The sequence below is a fragment of the Mesocricetus auratus genome, unplaced genomic scaffold (genome assembly GCF_017639785.1).
Source record: "Mesocricetus auratus isolate SY011 unplaced genomic scaffold, BCM_Maur_2.0 Super-Scaffold_2245, whole genome shotgun sequence".
In the NCBI taxonomy this organism is placed as follows: domain Eukaryota; kingdom Metazoa; phylum Chordata; class Mammalia; order Rodentia; family Cricetidae; genus Mesocricetus; species Mesocricetus auratus.
This window is the reverse complement of record NW_024429180.1, coordinates 29,601,542-29,621,755: the sequence shown is the minus strand read 5'-3', so window position 1 is coordinate 29,621,755 and position 20,214 is coordinate 29,601,542. Positions and strand designations below refer to the sequence as shown.

Sequence of the window (20,214 nt, the reverse complement as noted above, 5' to 3'; positions counted from 1 at the left end):
ATTGATAATAGTCACTGTCTGATGTGTGTATACAAATTTATGTCTGTGTGGAAATATTGGCTATGAAGCATCTTACATATTTGAGAGGTTTTCCTAAAAATTTTTGCTTTGGTTTTTCAATACATACACCATATTACACTTTGGTAATTTTGTGCATCTCTACAATGTATTCATCTCATAGCCATACCTTTAACCCACCCCCAAGCTTATCCTAGACACTCTGTTAGCTCTGTTATTCCCAGTGCTGCATGAACCCCAAATGACACACAGAGACTCGATCAGTTACAATGCTTTCATCCAATGTCAAGTACTTCTCATTGCCTAGTTCTGTCTCAAATATTAGCCCATGATTATAAATATATATTTCTACAAGGACTTATCTTTCCGAGGCCAGCATCCTGAAGCATCCTCTCTTCCCCTGGATCACATGGCAACTCTCCACTCTTGACTACTTTTCCCAGAATCCTCCTGACCCGAGTCACACCTATCTTGCTTCCCTATTAGTCAACAGTGATTTATTATCAACCAATGGGAGACATATTTGCAGAAGGTCATCTTGCATCATCTCCCCACAGCTATCAGTGTTCTATGCCACAGCTATCAGTGATCTATCTCACACAACTTGAAATAATAAGAACCAGTAAAGATAAAGACAACTTAGGAACCTTGACTTTCCGGCACAAAAGGACTGACACATATTGCTTGAACAGAAACTAGAGAGGTCCAAGACAGGTTGGGTACCAGCACTGAGACAGGAAGCAGACACAAACCCCAATCCCTAATTCAGAAGCTACCTTTGGGTGTCAGCCACTTACAAGGGAAACATTAGTTTTACTCCAGTGGATTTTTAGTGAGCATTTCATCATGCTTAAGGGCTGCCCCAAGTCCAGCAGTAGATAGTTCATACTTAAACAAACTTAATCTTATTTTTGGAGATCTCTTTTCTCATAATACTGGTTGGTCATTTTACTTCTTTACTCATCTTTTTCTTATGTATTATAGTTTTTATTTTGTTCATTTTGCAGTGTGTGTGTGTGTGCTCGCGCCTGAATAAGTCTGCATGTGCAAGACTTTCCATTTTTTCCTATTTGTCTGTTTTGTATTTTGCTTTTCTTTTTGACCCTTTGGGGTGGTCACCATGCAGCTCCCAAGGAAATCACACACAGATGCCTACTTTTATTTATGAATGCCCAGCCTTAGTTTAATTTGTTTCTCTCTGGCTCTAAATTATCCCATCTATCCTTTCCCACTGGGCCTATAACTTTCTCATGTATTTGTATCTTAATTTCACTGTTACTATGAAAAACCTCGGCATCAAAGCACCGGGCACTGAACCAAACCCTCTGCCCAAGAACCGGGGCCAGACCACTGGCTGCAAATGCAAGAGGTGATTTATTGAGTACACAGGCGCCTGCGGATGCTACTGCAACTGGAGTGCAGAGCATACCGGGCTTTCAGGGAGTACAATATTTATAGAGTTTCAATGGTTACATAAGTAACAGGCATTTCATTGGCTCATCTTGGGGGCAGGGGTAGTTCCCACGGACTAAGTTTCCTGGTATTACTTTATGAAAGACCCAGGCATACTTCAGCAATTATTATCCTGGTCCCGTGACTACTATGGTGATCATAGACACAACTGGGGGCAAGGGTAGTTGCCAAGGACTAGGTGTCCTGGTATTGTCATATGAAAGTTCCCAGCACGCTTCAGTAATTATTATCCGGGTCCCATGATTGCTATCACTGACATCCTGTTTTGAGGGTAAGACACCTGGTCTAGGTTTCTTTCATTAGGCAATGGCCTGGCCTTGCTTTTCTTTTCCTAGGGGGTCCTGGGTAGGGGTCTTTCAACTACATGCTGACTGGGTGACTGGGTGGCTGGACCCTGATGTCCTCCTCTCCTTGTTTTCTCATTGCTCCATTTTCCTCTTTCTATTTATACTCTATGCCTGCCAGTCCCACCTGTGATTGTTCCTGCCTCATTATTGCTCATTAAGCCCTTTATTAGAACATCATGTGGTTTAGATACGCAAATGATCACAGATTCACACTGTTAAACAAATGCAGCATAAACAAAAATCACACAACTTGAAGTAATACTCTCTCACAGATTTATTTTTATTTGCCTATGTATTTTTAAAGAAAGAGAGAATGAAGGAATAATTTTGGATAGGCAAGCATGTGGAGAGTATCTGGAAGGACATAAGGGATGGGAAATCATGATTAGAATATATTCTATGGAAAATATTGAGATAATTATGTTAATTAAATCTGCATTTTAAGTTGTAGGTAAATAAATGTATATTTCCACAACTCCATTTCAGATTTGTATGCAAAGAGGAATATTAGACTCTGGAGAGGAGAAAATAGTCTATGCCAAAATTCAAACAACAAAATATCCTGAAACGCAAACACAAGATGAAAACATCATTGGATGAGATGAATCCTAAAACGAACCTATAGATAATGTGTGCAAAAAGATGTTGTTGGGGAAAGCAAATTATTTGCTAATATTTATTCATGATACTATTGTCACAATTCTTGCCAAAATGACTGATGTTGGTAATGACAATGTGTCTGAATCCTTTGATTACTATTTTGCATTTATATCAATAATATGCTTTTATTGCACTGTCTTTTTTGCCTTATTAAATTAAGAAGTGAGAAATATGGAGAATGGGGAAATAAGAAATGTTGACAAACAGAAGCTGAGAATCTAAAACTTGTATTGCTCAAGTACTCCAATTATAAAAATCAAAATAAAAATACTGACTAGTATAAGTATATTTGGCAAAATCAAGCTATTCTATAATTATCATAAACTGTTAAATATATATACATACATATATATACATATATATAAATGTGTGTGTGTATATACACTGAATTTCAATCTGATTATTCTTTTTCTTTCAGTCCCTTATGTCTTCCACTGAATTCCATGATCTCTAATATACTACATCTTAAAAATAATGGTAACATAATTAATATTCAGTAAACATCAATGAACCTCCTACTCATTAGTAACTCTTCTATTTGTACCTTTGGGTAGAGCATAGCAACTTACTACCGCAAAACAAAAGTGATTGTCAGAGCTAAAAAGTAATCCTTGCAATGATTCTGAAATATAGCAAATGTGTAAAATTAAATTTTATCAGCATTGAAGTGGCATGTTCTCTATAATGTCAGGAAATTCTTTGATCTGTGTCCCTTAGTCCTAAAATGACTTCATTGAACTCTTTATATTACAGTTTTTAAAGTGTTTTTTGTGAGAAGATCCAGCTTCAATTCATTGGTCAATGGAGTCAGAACACTTAAGGTATTTGTAAGGGCCCTATTTTTGGTCAATCTCATACAATTTAATAGTAGAGAGACAGTGAGAGAGAAATACTAGTAAATCATAGACTCCATCGTAGAATTAGTACTACCAAAGTTCTCTTAACAAGTTTTGCTGATGAAGAGTCAGATGTTACTTGGGAGGGTTTTACATGCCTTCCACCATACCATCGTTCACAGTCCATCTGAAACCTTAAGACACTAATGATATCAAACACAGTAAATGTGTCCTAATGACATTGTTTTTGAGTAAAAAGACCTATATACACTGATTTGAAATGAGGAAGTGATTAGGATGCTTTGTGTTGTTTTTATAATAATACCGAGCTTCATTACATAAGTGCCAGCATATCTAAAGTTCAACAACTAATTTTGATAAAAATATTAAATATAACACATATGACATTTATTTCCTTGGATATACTGCTGCATTTTCCTGAATGTCTCTGATAATATAAATGTTTTTAAACCAAATCTGCATATTCAATCTGCAAAAAAATAAATAACAAAAAATTATTCTATGCTCTCTATTTTGGGTAAAATCACATCGGATAGAGTTGCAACGAGTTTGGTAACCAGCAACAATTCCTCTGAAGGATAAGTAGATAAAGAATATGCTAAATTATGAAATCATAGTCTCCTTTACCTGAGTCTAAATGGGAATTGGGTAACTTGTGATGGTTTCAATGATGAAGTTGCCCAAAGGCTCTACCATTTGAGTACCTAGTCCCCAGGGTAGTAATGTTGGAGATGTTTAGGAGTTGTGGCCTTGCTGGAAGCAGCAGACCCCTTCCATATTGTCTGCATCATCTCCTGTCTAGATATGCCTGCCCTATATGAGATCCTGTCCTGAAATTCTTTGATGGTGAACTGTGATTTGGAACTTTAAGCCAAGCTGAATAAACCCTTTCCTCCCAAAATTGGTTTGGTCATCTTGTTTCATGATAGCAAGAGAACCCCTAACAACAATAAGAAACCTCACCAATACATTTACGGCATTTACCTACAAACTTAAAAAGATTACTGATAATTTTGAAAAAGATTAAATTATAACATTTTAATTTGTTGCATTAAGGCTTGTTTTTTCAGACTTCATGGGCATAATTAAATTGTGAATTCAGTTCATGCTTTTTTTCTCAACTTTTGGAAGTTACTCTACACACAAGCACCCACAAAGAATAAATCTCACTCTGATTCCCAGAAGGACTTCCCACATCATCCCCTCTTTTCTGTCTAATAAAAAGAAAGATTTAACATAGTCAAATTATATATAGCAGAACAGATATCACTAAGAACTATAGTTACAATACTTATTCCATTAACATTTAGTAAGATTTTTTTATTGGTTTTTCGAGACAGGGTTTCTCTGTATTGTTTTGGAGGCTGTCCTGGAACTCACTCTGTAGACCAGGCTGGCCTTGAACTCATAGAGATCCTCCCGAGTGCTGGGATTAAAGGTGTGTGCCACCAACGCCCGGCAACATTTAGTAAGATTTAAAGAAAGAATTTTATCATCTATCCTATCTGTGTGAGTCTAAAGTCTTATATGTAGCTTACCTTTTATCACAATTAAGGAAAATTATAATTATAACTATCTGTCTTCAACTCCATCAAAGACCACAGAAGGAAAATATATAAAAACTAGAATTGACATAGACATCTCGCTACCTGGACAGTCACCCAAAGTTTCTCCATAGTATTGGGGCATCCATCTTCATCCCATGGGCCACAGCGTGTCTGGCAGACTTCTCAGCAAAGCAGGAAATTTCAAACTGTCCATCCACATTGGCATTTTGTCAATCATTTTTCTGTGTCCTACAGAATGGCTGACAGACTCTTCCACGAGGCAGAAACCCTGTACGACTGTCCAAGCTCAGCAGTAACTTTCTTGTGGGTCCTGCATGTTCAGTTTATACAGCAACTGTCAAACAATCCAGACAAGAGCAGTTTCTTGCCAAAGGGCTAATCATGCCATGTTTAAGGCAAACTCCATAATGAGATTCTTCCATGCCCATCTTGCTCTCAGACGTAATTGGTGTGTCAGGAACAGTTGTGTCTGATTATCATGAAAACCCGTTAACCATTTAACACCATTTTCTGAAGGTCTTTGTAAGGTTTGAAGCTTATCTATCTATCTCAAATATATCTCTGCAGATCTAGAAAAACTAACTAATCTAACAATGAGTTTTGACTATTATAAGTAACTATAATCTGCATTTAATTTATACATTACATTTTTAAAAGAGCTGTATAAACACATTATCTAAACAAAAGGAGAAATATATATGTATATGTATCACAAAATTGATCTCAAATTTGAATGAATAAATGGAATTCGTACCAATACAATTTCTATACCATGATCTCCCATTTACATTTAAAAAGAGATTGGTTGTGATCACTACCATTTTTAAGCAACACCATTTAAATGAAAATGAAGAAACTCCCACTTCAATGGTTGAAAAAGTATTAAGTTGTCCAGTCCTTGATGAGCAGCTGCACTTAAAGAAAAATATTCCCCAGTTATCCTTCTCTGGTGGTCCATTCTCAAGGGCTTAAAAATGTTGTCTGGACCCCAAGGACTTGGGAAATCCCCAGACCTCAAGGTTGCAGTAAAGGACAGACCACACAATAGTTTAGCCAAAACACAACTGCCTAAAGATAGATAATGATTTCAGACAGCCACAAGGCCATTAGTAAATGATTGATTGAAGGTCTGGCACTAACTGCCAAACCCACCTTGTGCCTCCTCCCTATTCCATCTGTGGTTTTAGGCTTTAAAAACTCGCTATAACTTCTGCTTGGGGTTCACTCCTTCCCCGGCTGAACCCCGGCTTGCTAGTTTAATAAATCCTCTTTGCTTTTGCAATGAACTTCGGCTCCCTGGTGTTCTTTGAGTGACGGTACTGAGAGAAAGACTCTAGGGTCTTTCATTTGGGCGCTCGTCTGGCATTTCTCTAAGTCACCAGACACCAAAACCCCTGAGTTCAGAGGAACTTCTACCAGCACTCAAAGAATACTTAAGTTTTACTGTTGGTGAGTTGTTGCTCAGCAACCAGAAATGATTGTGCTTTCTGAGTCTTCTCTGTTTCTGTTTCTGAATTCTGAAATCGGTATCCTCAAGTGGTACAGGGAGTTAGTATCAGTATCAGTATCCCTAAGTGGTGCTTGGAGTCAGTGTCACTTTCCCCGAGTATGGGGAAATCAGTATTCATCATGGGGGACACCCAGTGAGGCTGTTGGAAGGGGAAATTTTACTGCCCCTCCAATCTATATCGGCAGCCCGGCCATCAGATTCTATCTCTGTTCTGGACAAACTCTTGTCTGTTTTTTTTGTTTTTTGTTTTTTTTGTTGTTGTTGTTTTTTGTTTTTGTTTTTTGTTTTGTTTTTTTTTTTTGCCTGGACAATATTTGCAAGCCTTTGTCTGTATTTCCTTCCCACGAATGGTAACACAGGACAAACCATGATGACCCCCCAACTCTAACTCTTGACCACTGGTCTGAAGTAAAGGATAGAGCTCATAATCTATCAGCAGATGTTAGAAAGCGAAGGTTGCAGACTCTTTGTTGATGGGGAAGTCCTGTGTACATGTCAATAAAGCACTGTTGGCCAATAGGGAAGCAAGATAAGTGGGACTAGGAGTTGAGGAGGACTCTGGGTAGGGGAAACACAGGGAGTCATCATGTAGCCTGCCAGAGAAGTAAGATATCCGTCCGGTAAGAGAAATGCTTCGATGGCTTAAATACTTAAGTCAGAGCTAGCCAGTAAGAAACAAGCAAGGCCGACAGCTTCATAATTAATACAGCGTCTTGTGTGTTATTTGGGGACTACAATGCCGCAGAGCCTAGGCAACTGCTGGGGAAAAACCAAAGTGGCTGGCAAGGAAAAGTCTTCTCTCTACACTTTGTACTTCTGTATGTCCCACTTTGCAGGTGGGATGGCCTCCTGAATGAATTTTCAACCTACATAAGATTAGGGCTATAAAGATAAAGACTTTGGCCGGGCGGTAGTGGCACATGCCTTTAATCCCGGCACTCAGGAGGCAGAGGCAGGTGGATCTCAGTGAGTTCGAGGCCAGGCTGGACCGACAGCCTCCAAACCAATATAGAGAAACCCTGTCTTGTAAAAACCAAAAAAAAAAAAAAGATAAAGACTTTGGACACAGGGCCTCATGTACATTCTGATCTAATACCATACATCCTAGGATCTATAATACACTGCCCTTGGTCTGCCCTTTTTTTTTCATTCCCTTCTGGAGGGCCAGCTTTAGGGTTCTTCACCTTGAAGGCAGGGGCAACAGGAAAGAAGACTTAAGATACCGAGCCAAAGAAGGTCTGCCCTGACGTATCTTCAGATCTCCTCCTCCTGGATCCCCCTCCTCCTTATGCCCTGTATTTCCACCCCAACAGGACTCGGTTCTTCCACCTGTTCTCCTTTTAGCACCTCCAAGCTGACACGAGGGATGGGCAGCAACCCTGGAGGGACCCATCGCAGGCCCGATGTTGTGTACCCACAGCCATTAGGGTATACCTCCCGAGATTGTAGCTCTCCCCCTTTGAGAATTTGCCCTCCTCCCATGAATATAGGAATAGACCTTTTCAGTATTGGCCATTCTCTCCCTCAGACTTCTGTAATTGGAAGACCCACACTCCCTATTTTTCTGAGAATCCCCAGTATCACTTATAGAGTCACTTCTCTTTTCCCACCAATCCACATGGGATGATTGACATCAGGTATCGAAGACTCTCCTCTCCACCAAGGAAAAGCAATGGGTCCTTATAGAAGCCAGCAAGAATGTACCAGGGGCTGATAGAAGACCCACTCAACTTCCCAATGAGATTAGTACCAGGTTCCTGCTTACACTCCTCACCTGAAATTTCAATATACCTGAAGGTAGAGAGCATCTGATTGTCAAATGCCAGGCACCTGTGGCTGGTCTCCGTGGCGCTGCCAGGTGCCCTACCAATTTGGACAAGGTAAGAGAAGTGACCCAGGGACAAACTGAGTCACTAATGGTGTTATTAGAATGGCTTACGGAGGCCTTTAGGCATTTTACACCCTATGACACAAATTCAGTGGAACATTAGGCCCACAGTTGCCACGACTTTCCCAGATCAATCAGCCTCAGATATTAAAAGAAAGCTTCAAAGGCTTGATGGGATAAAAGGATACACTATGCAGGACTTAGTCAAAGAAGCAGACAAGGTTTATGATAAAAGAGACAGAGGAAGAAAAGGAAGAGAGAAAGAGCAGGGAATGAGAAGAAAGAGAAATACATACAGAAAAGACAGGAGAGAAATTTAAGTAAGATTTTGGCCACAGTAGTTAGAGAAGGGAGTAGATGAAATGAAACAAGAAGGTCTAGAGAGATAGGAAACATGGACCCTAGGCCACAGTTGGACAAAGACCAATGTGCATATTGCAAAAAGAAAGGACACTGGACTTGGGATTGCCCTAAGAAGAAGAGGGGCTTCGCCTCCAAAGATAAGATCCTTGCCTTAGAGGATGAGGACTAGGGGAGTCGAGGATCACGACCCCTACCCAAGCCTTGGGAAACTTTGGAGGAGGAGGGGAAACCCACACAGTTCCTTGCGGACACTGGGGCTCAACATTCGATCCTCTTAACAACTGAACTACCGCTGTCAAACAAAAAATCTTAGGTGCAGGGGGGAACACGGAACCAGCATTATTTATGGACTACATGAAGAACAGTGGACCTCAGCGTGTGCCGGATATCCAACTCGTTCCTGGTTGTTCCAGAATGCCCTTATCCCCTGTTAGGTCAAGATATTCTGTCAAATGTAGGAGGGCAGATCCATTTTGACTCTAAGCAACCATCAGTCACTGACAAACCGGAATCCCTTACAGGTAATCACCATTAGAGTTGAAGATGAATATAGACTCCATGAGGAACCTAGGATGGACCTTGATTAATCTGATGAGACAAATATGGAGAGGTGGCTGGCACAGATTCCTCTGGCCTGGGCGCAGGTGTCTGGTATGGGAATGGCAAAAATGCAGCCTCCAGTTGTGGTCGAGCTAAAGGCTTCAGCAAGCCCTGTTGCGGTCAGTCAGTACCCAAAGAGTAAAGAGGCCAGAGACGGCATAAGATAGCACATTAAGAGGTTACTAGAACTCAGTATACTTGTAAATTGCCATTCCCAATGGAACACCCTGCTATTGTGTTCGAAAACCAGGGACTGGAGATTATTGGCCAGTTCAATAACAAAGGAGTCTTAGATTTACACCCAACAGTGCCTAACCCTTATACCCTCCTACATGCCTTGCCACCCCAAGTGGCAGTGATATACAGTCCTAGACCTGAAATATGTTTTCTTCTGCCAAGACTCAGCCCTTCTAGTCAACCCCTATTTGCCTTTGAATGGAAAGATCCAGAATCGGGGATATCAGGACAGTTAATCTGGACTATGCTACCTCAAGGGTTTAAAAATTCTCCCATTATCTTTGGCCCATTTTAAAGCTCTACACCCCCAGGTGATAGTCCTACAGTATGTTGATGATCTTCTCCTAGCAGCCCATACTCAGGTGTAATGTGTTACAATGACTAAAAGGTTCCTTCCGGAGCTGGTCAATCTGGGGTACCGAGTCTTAGACAAGAAAGCCCAGATATGCAAAAGAGAGGTCAACTACCTAGGGTATCTCCTTAAGGATGGTGGATTGGCTTTCAGAGGCCCGGAATCGAACCTTTTCTCAGAAACTGCCGCCTACCACTCCCTATCAGGTGCATGAGTTCCTGGGTACTGCTGGCATTTGTAGATTATGGATATCAGGATTCACAGAAATAGCAGCCCCATTCTACCCCTTGACTAAGGCAAACACTCCATTCATCTTGGGCTCCAAGGAGCAACAGGCCTTTAACAATATCAAAGGAGCCCTACTGTCAGCTCCAGCATTGGGGCTCAGAGTCAAAATGAGTGGAGAAGGGAGTGCAGACCCAGAAACTGGGTTCTTGGGACAAATCAGTGGCTTACATATTCAAAAAATTGGATTCAGTGACTGCTGGGTGGCCTGGTTGCATGAGGGCTGTGGCCTCAATGGCCTTATTGGTAAAAGATGCTGATAAGCTGACTCTGGGGCAAGAACCTTGTGATCAAAGGTCCACATGCACTTGAGAGCACAATATGCCAACATCCTCAGCACTGGCTGACAAAGGCCAGAATGATACACTACAAAGAGCTGATGCTACTAAATCCAGACAGCATCCGGTTCACCACAGCCACCCATATCAACTTGCCACATTGCTGCTGAACCCAGGAGAGGAGCCTGTTGAGCATGACTGTCAGGAAATACTTGAGCAAGAGCATGGTGTTCGCCAAGACTTGACTGAACAACCACTGCCAGATGCAGAGGACACCTGGTATACAGCTGGCAGCAGCTTTCTTCACAAAGGTAAGAGGAGGGCAGGGGCAGCAGTGGTGGATGGTACTCCAGTGCTGTGGGCTAGAGAATTGCCCCCAGGAATCTCAGCCCAGAAAGCTGAACTGATAGCCCTTGCCCAGGCTCTGACGCTGGCAAAAGGAAAAAAGGTAAATATCTGTTCTGATAGCTGGTATGTATTTGTCACTGCACACATCCAGGGGGCAATCTACTGACAACGGGGCCTCCTGACATTGGCTGGTAAAGAAATTAAAAACAAACAGGAGATACTAGACTTGTTGACAGCTCTCTTATTGCCCCAGAAGGTAAATGCCAATCACCAGAAGGCACCTCATGGGTGATGACTTCAAGGAGAATAAACAGGGCTCTATTGGGAGACTGACTTCATTGAAATCAAACCAGCTCAGTACGGTAACAAGTATTTACTAGTTTTCATAGATATCTTTTCTGGATGGGTCAAAGATTTTGCCACCAAAGGTGAGACAGCAAAAATTGTTGTCAAGAAGCTCCTTAAAGAAGTCATCCCTCGATTCAGGCTGCCAAAGGTAGTAGGGTTGGATAATGGTCCAGCCTTAGTGTCTCGGTAAGTCAGGAGGTGGCCAAATTCCTGGGGACAGATTGATAGCTTCACTGTGCTTATAGACCCCAGAGCTCAGGTCAGGTAGAAAGGATGAATAGAACTCTAAAAGAGACCTTAACCAAATTGTCATTGGAGACTGGCAGTACAGACTGGACGGTGCGTCTTCCCTTGGCCCTCTTTCAGGTTAGAAACTCACATTGAGATTCTTTAAGGGGAGCCGCCTCCAATTCTCTCCATGACTTACAGATTTGACCCCAGTCCGGTCACTAATACTGACTTCTTGCCAGGCTTAACCTGGTACAGAGGGAAGTGTAATCGGTCTGTATGTTTAAAGTTAGAAGTCAAAGCATTTTTGAAATATATAAGTTGGATTAATTCAGCAACATTTATGATCAAGTATATTTCAGCAGTTTATCCTTCCTTAGCCACTTAAAAACTGAAAAACACAATAGTATACAGTACCCAGACTTTCTGTGTATTTTACATCTTTACATGGATTATATTACTCTATTACTTTTACTTTTATTTATTTTTCTATGAGACAGTGTTTCTCTTTGGAAATCCACCTGCCTCTGCCTCTGTTGTGCTGGGATTAAAGGTGTGTGCCACCACACACAGCTACTTAAGTTTTATTTTTTTCAACATCTTGTTTCTTTTACTCTCCCAAGTCTACTTATATTTTTCTTCATCTGAGTCTGACTTTACTGTAAAATGTTATGTTTTTTCTGGCCACCTATCTTATTAAAATTAAAGCAGAAACAGCCTCTGGCTTTCTAACATAGCAGGCATAAGCTTGACTCCGGCACACTGCCTCAGTCTGTGCAGACATCCAGCAGCATGGTGCTGGCTTAGAGATGTGCTCGCTGCCACTGCCAGATGCTTAGGTACACCTTTCAATCGTTAGCAGAGCCTCTTAAAAGGACCTTGCTGTTTTTTTTTCAATTTTTTTATTTAGCTTACAAACAATCTTGTTTCACATGTCAATCCCAGCTCCCTCTCAATCCCTGAATCTCATTTCATCAATACTAATGGGAAAACTGACCCAAACATATCAGAATGACCAGACACGCTGTTGTAGTCACTCAACAAACATTTTTGTTTGTGTGTTCATCACCCTCCAGGCATGACAGATGATAGATCAAAACATCTCCCAATGAATCAGTGTGACTGTGCCCTCACCGCATTTGGAGGGTTCTTAATGGTCCAGAAAAGACCCAGATGGCAGCTGGAATACGGGTTTTCAAGCTTATTGCTGACTGCGATGGTCTCCCTTCTAAGACCCAAGATCAGGGCAAGTGGGCCAAAGGTGCCCTCAACCCAGAGCTCCCTTACCAGGGTGGTGGCCACTGTGGCCTGCTGTTGATGTGGAGAGTCTAGGGATACTGCCCAGTGCCAAGCAAAATCCGCCTCTATTTTTCTCCTTTACCAGAGTTGTTTTGGGGTCTCCTAGCCAAGACATGTATGGGGAATGGATACAGGCAGAAATTTTGTTTGTTTGTTTATTGACACAAGAGTTCTCTGTGCAGCTCAGTAGAATATAGCTGGTCTTAAACTCACAGAATTCTGCCTGTTACTGCCTCCTGATGGCTGGGCTTAAAGGCATGCACCACCACTGCCCCAGGAAAGCAAGCAGGCAATGCCCAACACCATGCAGCTTCTCAAGATGACAAAGAAGTGATTTCCAAGATCCACAATACCTACTGATTCTAGCCCCCTGAACATCGGAGCAACCATATCTCATTCTCAGAGAAGATCCGAGGACTCCAAGGGCCTCCAGTTGGTTATTTACTCCTCAGCAGACGCAGGATCCATTACGAGCATCTCCTTCCTGCGACTCTAACTGGCTAGTGAGGTGGGCAGGCTAAGAGGTTTAATCCCAGTCATTGGATTTCAGAGCACATCCACTCATGTAGCTTATAGGCAGCCAGTGCAAGGATTAGCTGTGTTTTAGGACAATTGTCAGTTTTCAAGACAGGCGATAATTGGGGCAGGCTTGGTAGGAAGGCAGGGCATACCTAATTGTCACTGTCTGATGTGTGTATACAGATTTGTGTGTGTGTGTGTACTGATTCTAAAGCATCTTATATATTTGAGAGGTTTTCCTAAAAATAATTTAGTTTGGTTTTTAAACCAACATACATCATTTAATACTGTGGTGAGATTGTCCATCCATGCAATGTATTCATCCCATGTCATCTCATATTCCTACATTTAACACACGCCCAAACTTATCCCGGGCCTTCTGTTAGCCCGTGCTGTTTCATAAACCTCTTCATTATTAGTTTTACTTCATTTAAATTTTTGTTACTGTTTGTCTAGCTTCTCTGTGAAGCCCTGGCATCCTGGACCATGGTCTCGACCAGGCTGACATCAAACTCAGCGACTCCCCTGTCACTTCTACCCCTGTGATGCCGTTTAAGTTTCTTGCTACAATAAAGACATTCCCAGGAATCCACCAAAACCACTCCAACTAAGAATCAGAGTAATAATGGACAGAGCACCATAAATGTCTTTCATATGTAATGACACTGATCAGTACCCTAAGTTCCATCCTGGAACCCTGTCCAGTAATGACGGAAGCAGAGATCCACAGATAAGCACTGGACCAGTCTCCTTGAGTCCACCTGTAGAGACTGAGAAGTGATGTGGAAAGGGGTCAAGACCGTGCTGTGGGAAACCCACAGAAACAGCTGGACCTGAGCTAGTGCGAGTTCACTGACTCCTGAAAATAGCTGGGGAACCTACATGGGACCAAACTAGGTTCCTTGAACCTGGGAGTCAGCTGGGGATTTTTGGCTGCATATGGGGCATCTGGCTTTGGAACCAGGATTTATCGCCAATGCATGAAGTGTATTTTTGGAAGCAATTTTCCTATGGTCTCAGCCTTGAGGCAGGGAGGGAGGGCCTTTGTTCTGTCCCAAATGAGGTCCCAGACTTTGATTCTCCTTAGAAGACCTCAGCCTCTGTTAGTAGTGGATTGGGCGTGGGATGGGGAGACAGTGAGGGGATTGGAGGGTCTGGAGGCAGAGGGAACTGAGATTGCTGTGTAAAATAAGATTGTTTTAAAAATAAAGTCTGTACCACTACACCTGGTTCATATTTGTTCTAGTTTAAGACCCAAAGAGTTTTGTTCAGTTTTTGTTTTATTGTTGTTGTTGTTGTTTTGGGGTTTTTGTTTGTTTGGTTGGTTTTTTTTTAGTTGTTTTTTGGTGCTTATGCCAAGTCAGGAAGACTCCATTAAAAGAGCCATGTGAGTCTGCTTGTCTCTAGCAAAACAGAGACCACCAGAGAAACATGCTGCTCTCTGTCCGTTTGTTTTTAAAATCACTCTTTAGCTTTTGTTATTCTATGTGGAATTTCATGCTGGGAGGACTGGGTGGGGGGACATGGGAGGGGAAAGGCAGATTATCATGTGAAGCAAACTTGTTTCAAAATTAAATGAAAAAAAAAACGATACTTTCTGCAAAAGTATATGCATATGTGTGTGTATGTGTCCCTGTGGAATGGTTTGTGATAATTTCCCCAGGAAAATTCGTTGTACTGGATACCTCTGAAGACACATTTTCTGCATTAACCTGTTGTTACTTGTAACTCTTGTAGGAGTTGCAGGTATTATTTACCCTGATATATATATATATATATATATATATATATATATATATATAGTTTCTGGATGGCTAGAAGTCAAGCATGTGTGTAGGCCCCAGCTGCTCAAGAACCTAAGCAAACAGAATCTGAGGACAGCCTGGGCAACATACCAAACATCTGTCTCTGAAATAACAGTAATAACAATAATAACAATACTAACGGGAAAACTGACCCAAAGACATTTGAATGACACGACACGATGTTGTAGTCACCCAACAAACATTTTTGTCTGAGTGTTCATCCTGCTCCAGGCGTGAGAGATGATATTTCATAACATCTCTGCATGAACTGGAGTGACTCTGTCCTGCAGCAGTTTGAAGTTTCTTAGTGGTCCGGGTACGATCAAGATGGCCGCCGGAATTCAGATTGTCAAGCACACTGCTGCTGCCCGCCACAGCCTCCCTTTCTATGGGCTGCAATCAGGGCCATTGGTCCACAAGTGCTCTCGACCCACAGCACCCTTACCCGGGTGGTGGCCCTGGTGACTTATGTCCATGTGGAGTGTCCGGGGCTCCTCCGCAGTGCCATGCAGTGTCTGCCCCCCTTTTTAGTCCTTTCAACAGAGTCGTTTTCCTGTCTCCTAGCCAGATGGAGATGGGGAAAGGATACAGGTAGAAGTTGTGTTTGTTTGTTTGTTTGTTTGTTTGTTTGATGGAAGTGTTCTCTGTGCCTCTCTGTAGAAAAGAGCTGGTCTTGAACTCAGAGAGATCCGCCTGCCTCTGCCTCCCAATTGCTGGGATTAAAGGCGTATACTACCACCCTCCAGGTAAGCAGAGCCCGAACTGCCTGCCACCAAGAGGCTCCTCCCGCAGACAAAGAGGTGATTCACTTGATCCGAGAAAGCCCACCAATGATCCAAGGCCCCTGAGCTTTGGAGCATCGAAATCTCATCCTCAGAGAAGATCCCAGGACTCCAAGGGCCTCCGGTTGGTTATTTACTCCTCAGCAGATGCAGGATCCCTTAAGAGCATCTCCTTCCTGCGGCTCTAACTGGCTAGTGAGGTGGGCAGGCTCAGAGGTTTAATCTCAGTCATTGGCCTGCAGGGCTCGTGCGCTCTTGTAGCTTATAGGCAGCCAGAGCGAGGATTAGCTGTGGTTTAGGGCAATTGTCAGACTTCCAGACAGGCGTTGATTGGTGCGGGCGTGGCAGGGAGGCGGGGCAAGCCTCTGTTAAATAGCTGCCACCTGTTTGGCTGCTTCAGAGTGTTACCTGTGAGGTACAAGGAGAAGGAGAGCAGGACTTCGGAAGACAGGTAAAGCCAGGGCTGCAGAGTGGAGTTTGGGGCTTGGGAGAGTCTGGGTGGTGGGCAGCCTGGCAACTGGAGGCAGAAGCTCCGGATTGAGGGTGGGATGCACGGGGCCAGTGGCGGCTCTGCGGTCCTGCACGGGTCCCCTTCTGGGCCAGCTGTGCTGGGAGCAAGTGCTCTGGCCCCAGGAACTCGGCTCCCATATCTGGTAGACCACTCGCCACTACTCGGGGCTCCTAGACTTGCTCCTTTTGAAATGAGGGGTCTTCTTTCCCAGATGTAGTCCCAATGGCTGTTTGCAACTGCAGGATATTTGGTTCTTTATTGAGTGGCATGCTCTTTGTCGATCTGGCTTCGAACTGAGCTCCTCTGGCTTTTACCTCTGGAGCGATGGACTTATGGGCAAGCCCCAGAATATTGTACTTGGAACTGATGTCGCCTGTAGTCTTCTTTCCTCTTTGTTTGTGAGATGTAGCACTACTAATAAAGACCCAGTGACAGGTATTGGGATTAAAAGTGGCCAGCCACTAGAGTTCTCACCAATGCTCGGAAGGAATGGGCGATCCTGTTCTCCAGACTACATCTGCCTCCACCAGATGTCAGACTGTACTGAGCGCCTGTCTCCTCCCAACTTGTGCTGGGATTAAAGGCGGGATTCCCAAGTACTGAACAAAGCTTGGTGTGAGCTGTTTTAAACGATCCCTTTCGTTGAAATAGATCTTTCTGCCTGCTTCTCACGGGTGTTGGGATTAAAGGTGTGTCCCCTCCACCACCACCCACCCACTGCCTGGCCTCTAACAATAGTGTGGCTGCTGGGATTAAAGGTGTGTACTACCGTTCCCTGGCCTCTATAGCTATAAGTGGTGTCTCTGCTGGGATTAGAGGTGTCTTCCACCGTGGCCTGGGGTCTCATCCTTCTGCCTCCACTTACTTGGTACTGGCCTTATGATCATGGACTTCCACAGCAGCCTTAATCCTCATCAGTGTTTAAGGAAAATCCGGCTTTGAATCCATTAACACATTCCTTATGATAGCTATCCCAGTAGCTCAGCACGCATTTATTTGCAATAACTGAAGTTAGATTTGTCTGTTGTTTCCAATGGATATCACCCAACAAACCTGTGCTGGTGACACACTGGACAAACCTTACCAGTGTTTCGTGGGGAGCAGTAAGATGGCTAGACCAGACAAGAGAATCCAGATGCATATTTTCCTCCTTTGATTTAGGAATGAAATATAGTTATTCAGGAAAAGCTGAAATAGCTGATATATAATTTCATGTACCTCAGTTAGCATTTCAACTTGCCAAAGACATTTTCTATACAGTGATTTTGTTTTTCGTAGTTACTAGAGCTTTTGAAATGGGAAAAAAATAGACAGGGTGGATTTTTTTGTTGATGTTGTTTTGGTTATTTTTTGTTTTTTTGCCTTGTTTTCTGAGACGGGGTTTCCTGTGTACCCCTAACTGTCCTGAAACGTAGCTCTGAAGGCCAGACAGACTGCCTTCGAACTCAGAACTCCTCTTCCTCTGCCTCCTGAATGCCAGCATTAAAGGCCTACACCACCACTGTCTGGCTTAGTAGTAGGGGTTTTTTGGTGTTTTGGTTTTCGGTTTTTGTTCTCAGGCTTCTCTGCCAATGAAACAAGTTGGGGGTATTAAACCGAGTCTTGAATTGTTTGTTTCAGAGGACAGCAGAAAAAGCCCACTACGGAAAAACTAGGCGGTGTCCTTGGACTCCCAACATTTGCATCAGTAGCTTCCAGCATGTACCACCGATACCGGGAAAGCAGAGAAGAGCGGTGGACATGCCTTGGAGAAGACGACATTGAGGTAGAAATGAGAGTTCCCCAGGAGGCTGTGAGGCTGATCATGGGTCGGCAAGGAGCCAATCTTAAACAGCTGCAGGAACAGACAGGCGCTGGCATTGACTTGGACTCGGGCGATGAGGGTGATGAGCGGGTGCTGCTGCTGAGCGGCTCACCTGGTGAGGTGTGCCAAGCCAAAGCAGCAATGCATCAGATCCCGACAGAGAACACCCCGGTTTCCGAGGAAGTCTCTGTGCCCCAGCGGTCCGTGGGCAGAATCATTGGGAGAGGTGGCGAGACGATTGGTTCTATCTGGAAGGCTTCTGGAGCCAAAATTCCGTGCCATAAGGAATCAGAGGGCACGTTACTACAGTCAAGACTCGTAAAAATCTCGGGGACACGGAAGGAAGTGGAAGCGGCTCAGCGTCTGATAATGGAGAAAGTGTTAGAAGATGAAGATCTTCCAAACAGGATTGCCCATTCGGCCGAAACCAGAGTTCCAGGAGAGCAGCCTATCGGTGTTCGAAGAGAGGAAGTCATAGAGCCAGGAGCGGCCGGAGAAGCAGCCTTATGGAAGAGTAGCAGTTCGAGCATGGACCCAGCCGTACCCCTGGAGGTTCATCTCGGCAAAGGTGATGGCGATACGGTTGCTGCAGCACCACAAGAAGGTTCCCGGCAGACACCCAATGATGACGGCCTTCAAGATTCTGGTGTCCACAACTATCCAGAGACATCCATGTTTGAAGTTGCCAGTCCCGACTTCATTTTCCATGACGATGAGTTCCTAGACGTCTACGTTTCTGCTTCTGAAAACCCTAACCACTTCTGGATCCAATTCATTGACTCCTTCCGCTTCCATTGCGAAAAACTTATGATCGAGATGACTCGGCACTATGAAAACAGTCTGCCTGAAGACTTGACTGTGAACCTAGGAGACATTGTAGCAGCACGATACTCTGTAGATGGTTGCTGGTATCGAGCCAAGATTCTTGGTACTCTGGAAAATGGGAACTTGGACCTATATTTCGTTGACTTTGGAGATAATGGGAATTGCCCAGGGGAGGATCTGAGGGCTCTCAGGACGGACTTCCTGATCCTTCCTATTCAGGCCGTAGAATGCAGTCTGGCACGGATTGCCCCCTCAGGTGAACAGTGGGAAGAGGAAGCTCTGGAGGAGTTTGAAAGACTCACTGCCTGTGGTGCCTGGAAGCCATTGGTGGCCAAGTTCTCTGGCGATGTCCATATTGGAATGTCAACTTGTCCAGAAATCTATCTATATGATGCCAGCAATGGGCAGGAACTTGATATTGGGCAAGAGTTAGTTCGTAAAGGCTATGCAGTCAAACTTGCCGAATCTGCGGAAGACGAAACTGTCCCATATATATTGATGGTGGACACGGCCGAGGAGGAGACAGATGCTTCTCTTGCCAGTGCGGTCAGTGAGACCCGGAAGCGCCCTGAAGCCTTACCTCGTGCCTACTCCTGCCTCAGCTTAACAAGAGCCGCAGTCTTCAGCAGAACATGGAGAAGATCAGCATCAATATAAAGGTCTCATGGGGGAAGCCAGTGCTGAGGATACTGAAGACAGTTCTTTTGTAGTATTCCTTCAGGTGTTCGTTTATGAACTTTCGTTTCACCGCAAGTAGAAGAAATGGAGACAACTTAGGAGATGTTAAATTGACAGTATATCTGTATACACATATCTAGAGAAATAAAGAATGTACTTCTGCTTGGGAAAAAAGTTGTGTGTAGCATTTCACTTGAACCCCATGAACAAAATCACTTCCAAGGATTCCCAAGAAGTCAAAATACTGTTTATAAAGCATCTTACATATTTGAGAGGTTTTCCTAAGAATAATTTGCTTTGGTTTTTAAATCAACATACATCATTTCATACTTTGGTGAGTTTGTCCATCCATACAATGTATCCGTCCCATGTCATCTCATATCCCTACCTTTAACACACGCCCAAACTTATCCCAGGCCTTCTGTTAGCCCGTGCTGTTTCATGAACCTCTTCTTTATTGGTTTTACTTCATTTAAATTTTTGTTACTGTTTGTCTGGCTTCTCTGTGAAGCCCTGGCATCCTGGACCATGGTCTCGACCAGGCTGACATCAAACTCAGCGACTCCCCTCTCACTTCTACCCCTGTGATGCCGTTTAAGCTTCTTGCTACCATAAAGACATTCCCAGGAAT

The 20,214-nt window shown here is 43.4% G+C and overlaps 1 protein-coding gene across 1 annotated transcript; it reads left to right on the top strand.

Moving 5' to 3' along the window:
- The first annotated feature begins 10,479 nt into the window (after positions 1–10,479).
- LOC121142331 (tudor and KH domain-containing protein-like) lies at positions 10,480–19,688 on the top strand. The gene is made up of 4 exons (XM_040752105.1): positions 10,480–10,884; positions 14,916–14,924; positions 16,089–16,216; positions 17,897–19,688. Exons 1-4 carry the CDS (start codon positions 10,480–10,482, stop codon positions 19,560–19,562), a joined length of 2,208 nt encoding a protein of 735 aa, XP_040608039.1. The 3' UTR covers positions 19,563–19,688.
- Positions 19,689–20,214: the final 526 nt, after the last annotated feature.

Bases quoted from the DNA above. Each gene is read 5' to 3' on its own strand.
- LOC121142331 (XM_040752105.1), top strand. From the start codon at position 10,480: ATGCCAACATCCTCAGCACTGGCTGACAAAGGCCAGAATGATACACTA. The intron at 16,217-17,896 runs GTAAAGCCAGGG...TGTTTGTTTCAG, and splicing joins AGCAGGACTTCGGAAGACAG to AGGACAGCAGAAAAAGCCCA.